Below are 14022 nucleotides of genomic sequence, written 5' to 3'. Positions count from 1 at the left end.
AACTGCAGGTCTAGGCATTGCACCCACAACAATGGTTTCGCAGTTAGTTTTGCGAAAAAAAATTTTGTTCGCCTGAAAAAAAATATACAAATTTTGGCCGCAAAAAACGCTTTTCCGCCAATTTCGTGATTTCTGAATTTTGAGCGCACCTAGGGAAAAAACGGTGCACTTCTTCGTCACAATATTTATTCCCCTTAAAGAACAAGTGAAACACAATCTTATGAGTCTATTATTTTCCTTGCTTGTCGAAGGACTTTTGAAGAAAAAAATCACAAACTTGGCAAATCGCACAAAATACCTGTATTTCAGGAATTTATTGCTGCAAGCACGTTAAAGTGAGGATAATAAAAATTGGTACATATTAACTTTGATACTCTCGCTCTCTTTTAAAATAATTTGCGTGGTTTTACCGCGCTCCGTTTTACTCGATAATTGGGCTGAAACGTAAGTGATTTACCAAAAACGCCGAACTTTGAAAATAATTTTCTCAAAAAGGCCATTTTTAATTTTTTTTTAAATCTCTCTGATTGAAGTCAAGGGCGTCATCTACCACTGTGCAGAAAAAAACGTTGCATTATTTTGGTTGCTAACAAGTTATAGTGCGTCACATTTGACCATGCCAGCCTAGCGGCCGCGTCGTTCGTTATGTGCTGAAACTGGGATATAAGTTGCTTAAAATACTTGTGCGTGATATAATCACAAATCAGCACTTCCACACCAACAAATGCGCAGTCCGGTGTCATGGTTCAGCAAGCTTTGTCTTGCGATCAGCCGCTTGACAAACCCGCAGCAGCGGCCGCTCGATACTGCGGGCACTCACGTTACATGAGTGCCGCTTCGACGGCGGATGAGCTCCGCCTGCGCGCGAAAACTACGCTAAGAGGACGAATGAGAGAAGGAATGCATCACTGTGAAAGATAAAGGCCGTTAAGTGCCAACAAATGTCATAGTATGCAACGAAAACACTGCCGGCGATTTCCCAGTGAGCGCCTCCAGTAGTGCGCTCATGTGTTGCTTTCTCTCTTCTGATGGGCTAAAGATAATTAGGTTCGTTCTATAAGCAACATATGACACAAAATAAAGCCATTGACATCTAAAGAAAGCTGTCATACGTGCTTCCGATGGTCGAGCAACTCAAACTGCAGTTGTTCATCTCGTGCCAGAACACTTGTGTCAGCCGGCTGTGAAAAGAAGTGTGTCCAAGTCCTTTGCTTCATTAAAGAACCGCTTTTACAATACTGTATTGTTGTGCGTCCGCAGATAGAATATTCAACGCAAGTCGAGCGCTTATCACGATATTATGCGGCTTCGGGCATAACAGCAGGGGAAAAAAATACATCCGTGCTGTATTGAAGGCGCTCACTGGGAAATCGCCGGCAGTGTTTTCGTTGCATACTATGACATTTGTTGGCACTTAACGGCCTTTAACTTTCACAGTGATGCATTCCTTATCTCATTCGTCCTCTTAGCGTAGTTTTCGCGCGCAGGCGGAGCTCATCCGCCGTCGAAGCGGCACTCGTGTAACGTGAGTGCCCGCAGAGCGGCCGCTGCTGCGGGTTTGTCAAGCGGCTGATCGCAAGACAAAGCTTGCTGAACCATGACACCGGACTGCGCATTTGTTGGTGTGGAGCTGCTGATTTGTGATTATGTCACGTACAAGTATTTTGAGCAACTTATATCCGAGTTTCAGCACATAACGAACGACGCGGCCGCTAGGCTGGCATGGTCACATGTGACGCACTATAACTTGTTAGCAACCAAAATAATGCAACGTTTTTTTCTGCACAATGTTAGATGACGCCCTTGACTTCAATCAGAGAGATTTAAAAAAAAATTAGAAATGGCCTTTTTGAGAAAATCATTTTCAAAGTTCGGCGTTTTTGGTAAATCACTTACGTTTCAGCCCAATTATCGAGTAAAACGGAGCGCGGTAAAACCACGCAAATTATTTCAAAAGAGAGCGAAAGTATCAAAGTTAATATGTACCAATTTTTATTATCCTCACTTTAACGTGCTTGCAGCAATAAATTCCTGAAATACAGGTATTTTGTGCGATTTGCCAAGTTTGTGATTTTTTTCTTCAAAAGTGCTTCGACAAGCAAGGAAAATAATAGCCTCATAAGATTGTGTTTCACTTGTTCTTTAAGGGGAATAAATATTGTGACGAAGAAGTGCACCGTTTTTTCCCTAGGTGCGCTCAAAATTCAGAAATCGCGAAATTGGCGGAAAAGCGTTTTTTGCGGCCAAAATTTGTATATTTTTTTTCAGGCGAACAAAATTTTTTTTCGCAAAACTAACTGCGAAATCATTGTTCTGGGTGTAATGCCTAGACCTGCAGTAAATTTCATCACAATCGGGAATGGTGACCGGGACCTCGTGTTCGATCTTATCTGGACACACCCTACGGCAGTTCGAGGTGCACATCCAACATTACCAAACCAACTCGCAGTTTTCAAGCATGCGCGATACACGGTGCGATGGGCTGCGCTCGACGACGACCACGCAAGCCGACCGGAAGTGGCGCCACAGACCACGTGGTTGCGCCGAGAAGCCAGAGCCAAAAAAATGAAGAAAAAAATGGCGCCGGCGCTGACGTAACTCTTCGGCGCCTCCTCGCACCTCCATCCTCCCTCCCTTCACGACCCGCGCAGCTTTCCGCGCGCTCGCGGCGTTGAGTTGTGGGAGAAAGCTGCGGAACACCACTTAGACTTGACGGATTCGAAAAATTTTTGCGGCATATGACTCGTGAAGAGTCATACGTCAATAATGAGACTATTCCAATATAACTAAGAAAGGTGTTGCAGGGCCCCTTTAAAAAATATTGTTGTTGCTAGTAGCGCTGCGTGTGCGTCTTCTATTGCCGAGTGCCGAGAAAGGTAGACTGTCCCTACACTCACCTGCACTTCCTTCACCGCTTGCTACAACCGAAAGAAGTAATTAGCACGAGAAATTGGCCGGGCACAGCTGGTTTACAACACGAAGCGCATGCGGCGAAACGCGCTTTGGGCGGTTGGCTCGCGACGCCCTCACGCGGAGCGCGCCGTCGTGACTGTATAGAAAAAGTTCTATTGTACTCCCGGCGGCTGCTCAGGCCGTAAAGGGGTATTCAGACGGGGGAGAAATGCTCGGGGGAGACGGGGGGATTTTGCGGATCACGTGACCGCGACGTCACGGATTAGCGAGTGGGCGTGAGCCCCCCTCGCCTCCTCGGGGGAGACGGGGACCTTTTTCCCGAAAGGACAAACGATCCCCCGGCGGGGGGGGGATATGGCGGAATTTCGGGCTCTTGTTTGGCCACATTGTAGCTCACTTTAACATTGTTGCACTTGTTCCTGCAGAGGGCGGCAGCGGGTGTACAGTCTGCAGCCACATGGTCGTCTGCAGCTCGTCGTCAGCAGCTCGTCAAACGGGTGGCGCAAGCCACCAGAGTGGTCTAGTAACACTGGTCTCCCCCTCCGTTCGCCTCGTCCGTGTGAGTGGGGGGCATTTGTGGAGACTTCTCCTCGCGAGCTGACGTCACTAGGCTCCGCCTTTATCCCCCGAGCATTTCTCCCCCGTCTGAATACCCCTTAAGGGTAGGAGCGAGCGCGCGCCTCTAGACCGGCCGTGGGCCGAGACAGACGGTACGATTTTCCATGCGAAGCGACGGCTGACGCGGAGGTGGGGGAGAGGGAATGGTGGCTGTCCGATGCTATGAAAGGTCACCATTCCGCTTTCCCCACCGCCGTGTCGGACGTCGCATCGCATAGAAAATCGTACCGTCTGTCTCGGCCTTTAAAGCGGGGGACAGACGGTCCGATTTTCCATGCGATCCGACGGCCGACGCGGCGGTGGGGGAGAGGGAATGGTAGCTGTCCGATGCTATGAAAGGTCACCATTCCGGTTTCCCCACCGCCGTGTCGGACGCCGCATCGCATGGGAAATCGTACCGTCTGTCTCGCCCTTTACAGAGAGTTGCTCGAGACAGACCTCGCTGCTGTCACGCGTGGGGCCCCGCATACGAAGGGTCATTAGCCATTTATCGATCGTTATCGAATACAGTGATGCTCCGATATCGGCAGTTTTTTTTTTTTTCTTTTGCGGATAACAGGTACCGAAAGTGCACATTGCACTGCTGCACATTATGTTTCCTTCTCTCCGTTCGCATCTTGACCTTAAAATCAGTGTTCAAACATGGCCGTGTCCTGAGACAACCGCTTTCGGCGACAGTGCCACTTTGCCTGCCGAAGAATCCTACGTGTGCAATGATTAAAGCGACAACTTACCCGCTACTCTGCAACCTGCCAATCAGCGCGCATTAAAAGATATACTGGGTGTCCCAGCTATCTTTAGCCAAGGTTTAAACAATACAATATTAGAGGCAGGCGAGTGAAATCAGTTGCAAATTGCTGACAGCCACCTTGCGCACTACAGACATTTTTTTTTGTTTTGTAAATAACTAATTTGTTAATTAGGACGATTTAACTAAATTGCTAAATATTGACTTGAGGCAAGAAATGCTGCTTGCAAGAACGTGAGCTTGGGCATGTTGGTAATCCATCTTAACACCTATAGCGCACCGAAGGGACAGGGACACAAGAGAAACGACGTGGACGCAGCGCTAACTTCCAACAAATGTTTTATTTACGAAGCAGAGACATGAAAATATAGGAAAAAACCAAGCAACGCACGCAGGCGCATCAGTACAAGATCATTAATTATCATGACACATATTGAAGACGTGTAGACAACGAAAGCATGAGAGTACAAAAAATATGAAGAATATATATTTACAAGATTAACAGGCCATGTGGACGCAACCATCCCCCTCAGGTCGCCCTTCCTATCACCTTTAAGAAATCAAGTTCCTTTCTTGTCAGCTCTATTGGCGGCGCGCTCACACACATGTCCCCCAAACTCGCTATCTTCGCCGCCTCGATGATTTCCCGTGTTGTCTGCGCTGTGCTTCGCCCTATGACTCTGCACTGCGAATACATGGGGACGCACCCACAGTTTCTGCAATGAATAGCGAGGTGGCCTGCAATTTCAGTGCGCACGTTATTTGCGTGCTCGTGCAGCCTGTCATTTGCGTGCTCGTGCAGCCTGTCAGGCTCACATAGTGTCCAAGTAAATGGCGTCTTGTACGAAGCACCCAGCACATAGATCTGTGTTTACAGGTCCGGACATAGCCAACACACCCGTGAAAAGAAACGAGACTGACGAATCCATCAAGAGCTAAGAAAGGGAAAATAGACAACCACCCAAATGGTTGGTTGTCCAGTTTCCCTTTCTTAACCCTTCCGCCACGTGGCGGGATTCCGCAGAACTGATTTTCAATCCATCAAGAGAGTTCGCGAGCACATGGCAACATTCGCCGTACATTCCAATGACGGTCCCCGCAGTACATTCATAGCCATCGATGACTAGATATGACTTGTAATATCCCCTTGAAGAAACACTCACACGTAATCCAGTTCCACCGAGCGTAACACGGCATCGAGCGGAAATACCTTCTCTACGCACCCGGAAAATAAATGGTCGCCGCTGCCCAATGTTTGCCGCATGCAGCCTGCCTTTGCTGTATGACTTTGCAACTTTCTTGATATGCCTGCTCCTACAACCACTGCATTCGATCTTTGAAAATTGGCTGCTTGTCATGCATCTTTACGCGACAGTAGCGCCCGGACATGGGAGGCTCCATGTCAGGACTGACTAAAACACGCGCAGGCGTGTTCTAGTGGCAAATAAAATGCCCTGGTAGCTTTTAGGTTGTGGGGTCTCGAGATGAGAAGCCGCGCTCACGGAACACGCGGACACAGTTCACGCCGTCGTGCAACAAACTCGCATTCATTTATTAACCTGTTTTTACATCACGGCGAGCTCGCCAGCCTAATCTAATAACTAACACGCTAAATACATTGTAGTAGGGTACGCATTTAGGCTGGTTGGTTCATGATTACGAGTGAAAAACAGTCCCATGTCCTTTCTTGTCCCGTCTTTTTAGCGCTGTTTTTCACTCGTAACCAGGTGCCGTATCATGTACGAAAAAAAAAAAAAAATCGGTTTCATCATATTGCCGTGCGTCACTTACTGCATCATCAAGTCATAGGATTCAGAAGTCAGCCGCTAAACTGTTTGCAAGGCGAGCTCTGGTTGCAGACTGAATCACGTACAGAAGCGGTCGGGAGTGCATTTCGAGTAGCACAGAATTGAGGTCGCCGTCATGGAAGAGCTTGAATGTTACCGGGATCAAAGTTGGTGAAAATCGCAAGGTTTGTGTAAGTTGGTATACTCCTTTTGTTTAAAGTTCCTGGAGTATGATTGTACTAGGAATTGAAATTCTCAAGACAGCTGCTCTAAAGCGTAATTTTGGTTCTCTTCCTCTGTGCAGCACGCAACCAGATGCAGCACCTGCAGCTCTCCAGCTTTGGCTGCTAGCCTCACATCACCGAAGCTCGCCTCAAGGACTGTGCATCGCTGCTTTTATTGTTTTAGCCTTTATTGGTTTTTAGTTAACAAAAATGTCGGCCTTCTCTCTTTGATTGCTGGTTCTCATTAATGTTTGTTAGGTCTTTTCTGCAATGCATTCAATGGGGCATCACGTGACTACACGCCCACGCCGTTCGTCCGTGATCGACACGAACGGAAATTGCCGATCCGCACTCTGGTGGTTGTAATGCAGCTTAGAATGTGAGTCCGACAACATGCGCGGCCCTTTAGGGGCCCCATACACCGTCGCATGGTCACGCAGTGGGCCTAAAACAAGGCTAATAATGCTCAAAAACAGTGCAAAATAAACTAACAAGCTCTAAAATAATACTGTCACGTGGTTGTGACGGTGAAGAAGGCTGCAGAAATACTGGGAAATCCGGAACTCTTTATTTGGGTGGACTTGTGCCCGGAAAATGAAAACTCGAAATACAAGCGATACACGCTGTGCACGTATAGCGGCGAGGACAGTGGTCGGCCGTCGAGTAATCTAATCAGTGGTCGAACGCATCGTCTTTTATACCTCAGTCATCGAACGTTCCAGCGTTATCGCTGGTGAATAAGCTTGACTACTCGCGTCCTGCGCGTAATATTAACGGTTAATGATCTAAAAAAAATAGCGAAGCTTCTTAAACATTGCTGCGTGGTCTGCGCCGAACGTTGCTAGCAGCCTTTGTGGGTGAAACCCGAATACATCAAAATAAAGCAGTAAACACGCGTGGCAATGCCTCCCTTTGAAATATCATCGCCCCGATGCTTAAGCAGAACACGGAAATTGAAAACACGCATGCAATGCGAAAGAATAAAGCAAGCAAAAGCTAGTCCTAAGGTTCGTTAACGCGCATAGAACGGCTTCAAGGGCCCCTAACCACCCCTCGTTCAAAGACGGAGTGATTTCTATTGCGCCTTCGCTACCCTTCCTGCAGGCGATATCTCCTCCCCGTCACTTATTTATTAAAAGCACGTGCACAATGCAGCACTAAGCGTTGAGCCTATCAGATTTCGCGCTTGTCAGATACATGTTATCTCAGCTTGCGCAGCCGGAAACACAAAGTGAAGTGAAATCAGTTGATCGCGCTCGATAGTCATGCGAGGCAAGGAAGAACGGGCGGGCGGCTGCATGGCAAAGCATTCTAGGAGACAATTCACAATAACTGACATTTTGTGTATATATGAACCAATGGAGAGTATGTACCGTAATCGCGTCACGTGAATCATCGTTCTTGCGTCACGAGGTGCGCCAGAAAAACGAGAAACGCCTCTAGAGAATAACGCGCTGGTTCGTATTTTGAGAGGCTTTTTAGGGTCCCGTTAAGGGACTATACACGCGCTATCCGCACACCCGCTCCGCACGTGGCGGTACACCTGCCGCCCGCAAACGGAGGAGGAAAAACCAGTACCCCGTGTGCGACGATTGGCCTCGTTCCGGTTTTTCCTCCTCCGTTTGCGGGCGGCAGGTGTCCCGTCAGGCGCTGAGCGGGTGTGCGGATAGCGCGTGTATAGTCCCTAAAGGGCCCCTCACCAGGTTTGACAATTTTGAGCTGAAGAGGGCAATGCGCCGCCCCGCCACGGTGGTCTAGTGGTTATGGCGCTCGGCTGCTGACCCGAAGGTCGCGGGATCGAATCCCGGCCGCGGCGGCTGCATTTTCGATGGAGGCGAAAGTGTTTGAGGCCCGTGTACTTAGATTTAGGTGCACGTTAAAGGAGCACTGACATCAAATTTACGCATGTCAAGATTTTTGCATCCACGAGTAGTTATCTACACCCTAATAGCGATTCGCGACCGAAAATGCCACTGAGGGATGAATAACTATCTGTTTTATTGATTTATATCACCGGTATCTAGCACGATTCAAAACGGCCGGCAAGCCCGCCATTTCTTAGCGCTGGCAGCGCTCCCTCGCGGTCAATTCCAGACCGCGCCTTAGTTTACCACTTGTCCACAGAAAGGAGTGACGTGAGGATCAGCTGCTCAGCTAACATTTCGTCTGCTAGGCGCGCGCGTTCAGTCCTGCCTTGTCACCAGCATCGCCGCCGTCGCCGTCAAAAGTATCGACTAGTGCTGAAGACGGCATTCTGGAACTTAGAATCACCGCGATACGCGACGTCGCGAATCATTTTCGCTTCGACCCTTTGCAAAACAGCGATTCAAAAATGGAAGCTGTTCCAAGCAGCAACGAGGAGGTGCCCGGGGACGCACGCTTGGGCCATACTCGCTGGTGTGTCTCACTTAGCTATATCAGAGAATTTTAGCGTGAAAGGGGTCTATGAAATATCGGCATAGCGAATGCACACCAGCGGAGAAATAGAATACGATAGGTTTCTACAATAACAATTCTGTGCTTGCCAGGTTCTTCTTTGCACCGCCAGATGGCCCCACCTATCTGGCCCCTCATGGTTACGGCTGCAGTAACCCGGTACACTAGCGCAAGGAAGTCCACGGACGAACTAACATTCACTAATAACGCTACATAAGTGTTACTTGGTAGCGATGATATTTATGTATAGGTTGCTCGACTTCGATAGCTTGTGGTCGTGTTGGCGTGTACCGTACGTGTAATGAAACGCCACGCACTTTCCGCTTTTTCCGCGCCTCGACGAGCAGGTACGTACTACGCAGCGGTTCCCCGACATGCTGGCACGTAGTCGCTCCGACTGATCGCACTCGCGCTGAGGAACACACGACAAATCAGTCAATACGACACGATGAATCGCAGGCACGGATCGGGACAGCGAGGAGAGCCACTGGCTGGGAGTGAGAGCCGGTGAGAGCGTCGCCTGTCGTCGGCGGCACAATAAATACACTCAGTTCGTCGACGTCATTGTTACTAGCGTATCGTCACTCAGGATGGTATGATCGGAATGTATCACACTTGTTACGTAGCACTAGTGTCGATGTCGCAGCGTGATCAATCTTCCGTTGAGCTTTCGTACGCTGTTTGCCCTCGAAATAAAATTACTTCCACGCGACGGACGCCATTCAAATTTGGCCAAGGAGACCTATGCATACCGAGCAATCGAATGAAGGGCACATCTCGACTTTGAAATTTGATGTCAGTGCTCCTTTAAAGAACCCCAGGTGGTCGAAATTTCCGGAGCCCTCCACTACGGCGTCTCTCATAATCATATAGTGGTTTTGGGACGTTAAACCCCAGATATTATTATTAGGGCAATGCGCCGGGCGTTCACGATTACGTCTGCCAAAATTTGCAACGAACGCTACACGCCGCGTAAATGGATCAGATTTCAAACTGAACGCTGCTTTCCCTTCTTCTCGCGGCCGCGCGCCCAGAGAATGAGGGGATGAAGTACATGGTGGAATGGCCCTACGTAGATGATAGTGCTGTGACGTCTCCCCTCTGCGTAGACGACTGTGCTCTGACGTCGCCAACGGTAGCACGTGACACTGCGATAATTATTTGACACGACGTGTAGTTTGTGCAATTTGTTGCTTGAATGGATGCATAAAACTTGAGAGCAATAATAAAACACACAAGCAGAATGTGTGCGTTTCCTTTTTTGAATTTTTACTGCGAATCGCAGCGAGATTCGAGACTAATCTACCTCCGTTTCGCACGCGTTCGTGTTCTCGCGCTTTGTGCATCGTGCAGACGCCACCCTTTACAACGAAACAAATTTTCTACCGCGTTCCAGCGCTCATTAGGCTCATTTATCCTCCCGGGTCTAACTAGATGTTCATGCGGCACACCGCTAGTCTCGCGTCCGTACAAATGTCGCAGCTTTCGTGCTCATTAATAGGTTGAAAGCCAAGTGATCGGCGGGCGCGCATTCGGCATAGCTTGCAGAGATGAAGCGCAAAGAACGCCGCCACAAACACCGCTCGCGTCTCGGGGCTCGGGCTGGTTCGAGCACGTCATGCGCTCGTTGTGCGCGCATGACTTCGAGCACGTCATGCGCTCGTTGTGCGCGCATGACGTGTCCATGCGTATGCGTTATGTGATCCTCCTGCTGGCGTGCCTAAAAGGGCAGGGAAGGGATTTGACTTGCGAAGGCTACACGGGGCGAGCGGCAAGGGTTTGCAGCTCGCCTCCTCGCATCATGGTTTTTCGCCGCTACAAATTGTTTTTCTCAGCTTCTAACGGAGAGATTAGAAAAATTCTTGTGGCATAATGCTCTTTATTGGGCTCGCAAGAACTTCCAATGTCTAACTAAAATTCGTTATGCCACCTGGTGAGGGGCCCTTTAAAAAAGGCGCACGACATGAACGACTTCAGGTCGTGTGCTGTCCCGTTGAGAGCTCGTAATGCCGTCCGGGATAACCTCGCAGTCTAGAGCACCGAGACGTCGAAGCACCTTGCATGGCCCGAAGTATTGCGGAAGAAGTTTTTAGGGGAGAAGTACCTTAGGACCGAGCTTTGTCGTCGACTTTCAGCTGTCACGGTATATAAAAGACTGTTACTGCAGTCGAAACGTATGTGTGTATGTGTACCAATGATGTGCGCAGTGTGATGAGGAAGGTGTCGTGCCTGACATTTTGTCTTCTACGAGAAACCCTGAAGAAATGCTTTCGTAAGAGCTTGAGTCGGAGACAACTTTAGAAGTCCGCGGCATTTCCTCCTCAGAGGCGAAACGTGTGTATGTTGCGATTACGACTACCAAGCAGAGTACAAGCCGGAACCCTTTATACTAGTCGGCGACTTCAACGTAGACATTATGGACAGCGACTGGATTATGCAGTACAGTAAACTCTCACTTGTACGAACGTCGGTTTAACGAATATTTCAGAATAACGAACTTTTAGAAAATCCCCGGCGATTTTCTTATGCATTCTATGCAAAAATCTTTCAGTTGAACGAATTTCAGAATAGTGAATTTTTCAGTTGAACGAACTTGATCCGCGGACCCAGGCTCATTTTTTAAATCAATTCAACGAAGTTTTGTGCACTGCAGCACTGGCATAGCCGATGCAAGCCGCCACTAAATCGCCCATCCATCGGCGGCGGCGCGACATTGCTTGCGCATGCGGCGCCGCCGAGGTAAAGGGTGACGAAAACGAGCCACGTGCACATCAGCTCGCCCCTTCTTTTTTTGTCTGTCTCATCGGCATCATCAGCATTGTGCGGCCATCTTCATTTCGGGAAACAACAGCGCATTTCACGCGCCGTGCGCCCTTGTAACATCAACCAGAAGAAAAAGAGTGCGACGAGGAAGTCGTAACGGCTGAGGCAGGTGCAAATCCCGTAACTCTAGCCGAGGCGGTAGAGTATGTTAGAAAGTTGCGAGACTTCGTGTCTTAGCAACAAGCTGGGCCAGAGGCAGTGCACAGAAACGCAGACTGAAAAGTTTTGTCTCTTCTTGCGCTTTAGGGGTACCAGTCCAAATGAAAATTACAGATTTCTTTTCAAAATAAATTGCATTTCACACTTTTGACTCTAATGTCTGCTGTGCCCAATGCTGTTCCATATTCTAGTGAATATTCAGTTTAGTGAACTTTCAGTTAAGTGAACTATTTCCTTAGGTCCCTTGAAGTTCACTCAATTGAGAGTTCACTGTATATTGTCACGGGGATGACGAATGCACGAGAGAGAGAGACAGAAGCGCGTGTGTTATGGCGTACCTGGTCGCACAGTCGCGACAGCAATCCATATGTTACCGGACACGGACGTAGGAAAAGGTCCGAGCAAGTCGAGGCCGATGCGGAATGGTGCCAGCCTGAGGAAAAGCAGGACGTTTGCGACGCTGACAATGCTCGCAAGCAGCGACATATCGGCGCACAGAACGATACAGGCCAGGCCAGAAGAACCGCTGCCGCACGCGGTCATAGGTGCGTGAAACGCCCAGGTGTCCCGCAGTCGGAGCATCATGTATATGTTGAAGAATGGTTGCACGCAAGTGTCGGGGAATAACTCGCAAAATTCCGGACTATCAGGCTTCATGCTGCGGCGATACAGAATGTCATTGCCTAGGGCATACTGGCGGAGAGAAGGGTCGGAACGTCCCGAGACTTGCTGAATGACCATCTTGAGGGTTGCATCCCGACGCTGTTCTGTGTCGATGTCGCGCAAACCAGATATGGCGAGTACGCAAGAATCATTGTCATGGTCTGCGACGCTAGCAGGGTCCACTGGATGAGGCGACAATCGGCGTCTTGGTGCAGCCTGCCCTATTTGTAAATTACGTCGAAGACATGCGCCTGGAGACGTAGAGCCCAGCGACCAAGGCGACCAGATGGGTCATTGAGCGATGACAACCAACACAGGTCGGTAATAACCGAGAACTCATGGCCATATAGGGGCGAAATTTTGCGACAGCCCAGACCAACGCAAGACATTCGCGCTCCGTGATCGAATAGTTCCGCTGAGATGCGGAGAGAAGGCGGCTGGCATACGCAATAACACGTGTTTGACCCCCCTGGTGTTGGGCGAGGATGGCGCCGATTCCATGTCCACTGGCATCTGTGCGAATCTCCGTAGTCGCGAACGGGTCAAAGTGGGCCAGTATTGGTGGTGAAGTGAGCAAGTTGATCGCGTCGAGAACGCAGCCGCCTGGTCCTGGCCCCACTAGAAGGGCACGTCCTTTTTGTGAAGGTCAGTGAGCGGTCGGACAATGGTGGCGAAATTGTGTATAAAACGTCGGAAGTACGAGCATAAGCCAACAAAACTACGAACATCTTTAGTAGAAGAAGGCACAGGGAAGTGCTTGACAGCGCTAATCTTGTCAGGGTCAGGTTGTACACCAGTAGCACTTACAAGATTACCAAGCGCCGTTACTTGTGGCCGGCCGAAATTGCACTTTTTGGAGTTCAGCTGGAGTCCCGCTCGACGAAAATACCTAGAATGGTCGACAAACGTGTTAGGTGACTTTCAAACGTTGGGGAAAAGACAATGACATCGTCGAGGTAGCAGAGACAGATGGACCATTTATAGCCACGAAGGAGAGAGTCCATCATGCGTTCGAATGTCGCCGAGGCGTTGCACAGCTGAAAAGGCATAACCTTGAACTGATAGAGGCCGTCCGGTGTAACAAAGGCAGTTTTTTCTCGGTCTAAGTCGTCGACAGAAATCTGCCAGTAATCCGAGCGCAGGTCTGTGGATGAGAAGTATCTCGAGCCATGAAGACAGTCAAGGGCATCGTCGATTCGTGGTAGCGAACGTATGCCTTTGCAGGTTTTCTTGTTCAAGGCGCGATTGTCGACTCAAAATCTCCAGCTGTCATCCTTTTTAACCAAGACAACAGGTGACGCCCATGGACTTGCGGAGGCCTCAATGACGCCTTTTGAGAGTATCTTATCGACTTCTCGTTGTATGACCTGGCGTTCGGAATGGGATACACGAGATGGTCGCCGTCTGACAGGACCGGCATCGCCTGTATGTATTTGATGACGTACGAATGACGTGTGACCTAAAGGGCGGTCATCGAAGTCGAAGATATCCTTATAGGTCGTTGAAACGTGGCGAAGTTGCACAGCTTGACCAGGCAGAAGATCAAGCACAATCATTCTCGCGATTTCGTCAAGGGGTGTGCTTGTTGAGCTGGCTGCAATACCGGACGAGTAATCTGCGTCTAATGCCACGATGTATGCATCAAGCGCTG

General features: G+C 49.3%; 1 protein-coding gene across 1 annotated transcript in view; it reads left to right on the top strand.

Moving 5' to 3' along the window:
* Positions 1-7780, top strand: part of LOC119386540 (serine/threonine-protein kinase greatwall) — a 217730-nt gene extending 209950 nt beyond the window's left edge. Inside the window, exon 14 of the mRNA XM_037653808.2 lies at positions 6371-7780. Coding sequence (XP_037509736.1) covers positions 6371-6417 — 47 coding nt within the window. The 3' untranslated portion in view covers positions 6418-7780. The remainder of the gene's footprint in view (positions 1-6370) is intronic.
* Positions 7781-14022: the final 6242 nt, after the last annotated feature.

Source organism: Rhipicephalus sanguineus, chromosome 3 (assembly GCF_013339695.2).
Source record: "Rhipicephalus sanguineus isolate Rsan-2018 chromosome 3, BIME_Rsan_1.4, whole genome shotgun sequence".
Classification (NCBI taxonomy): Eukaryota; Metazoa; Arthropoda; class Arachnida; order Ixodida; family Ixodidae; genus Rhipicephalus; species Rhipicephalus sanguineus.
This window is presented reverse-complemented; position numbering and strand designations above follow the sequence as displayed.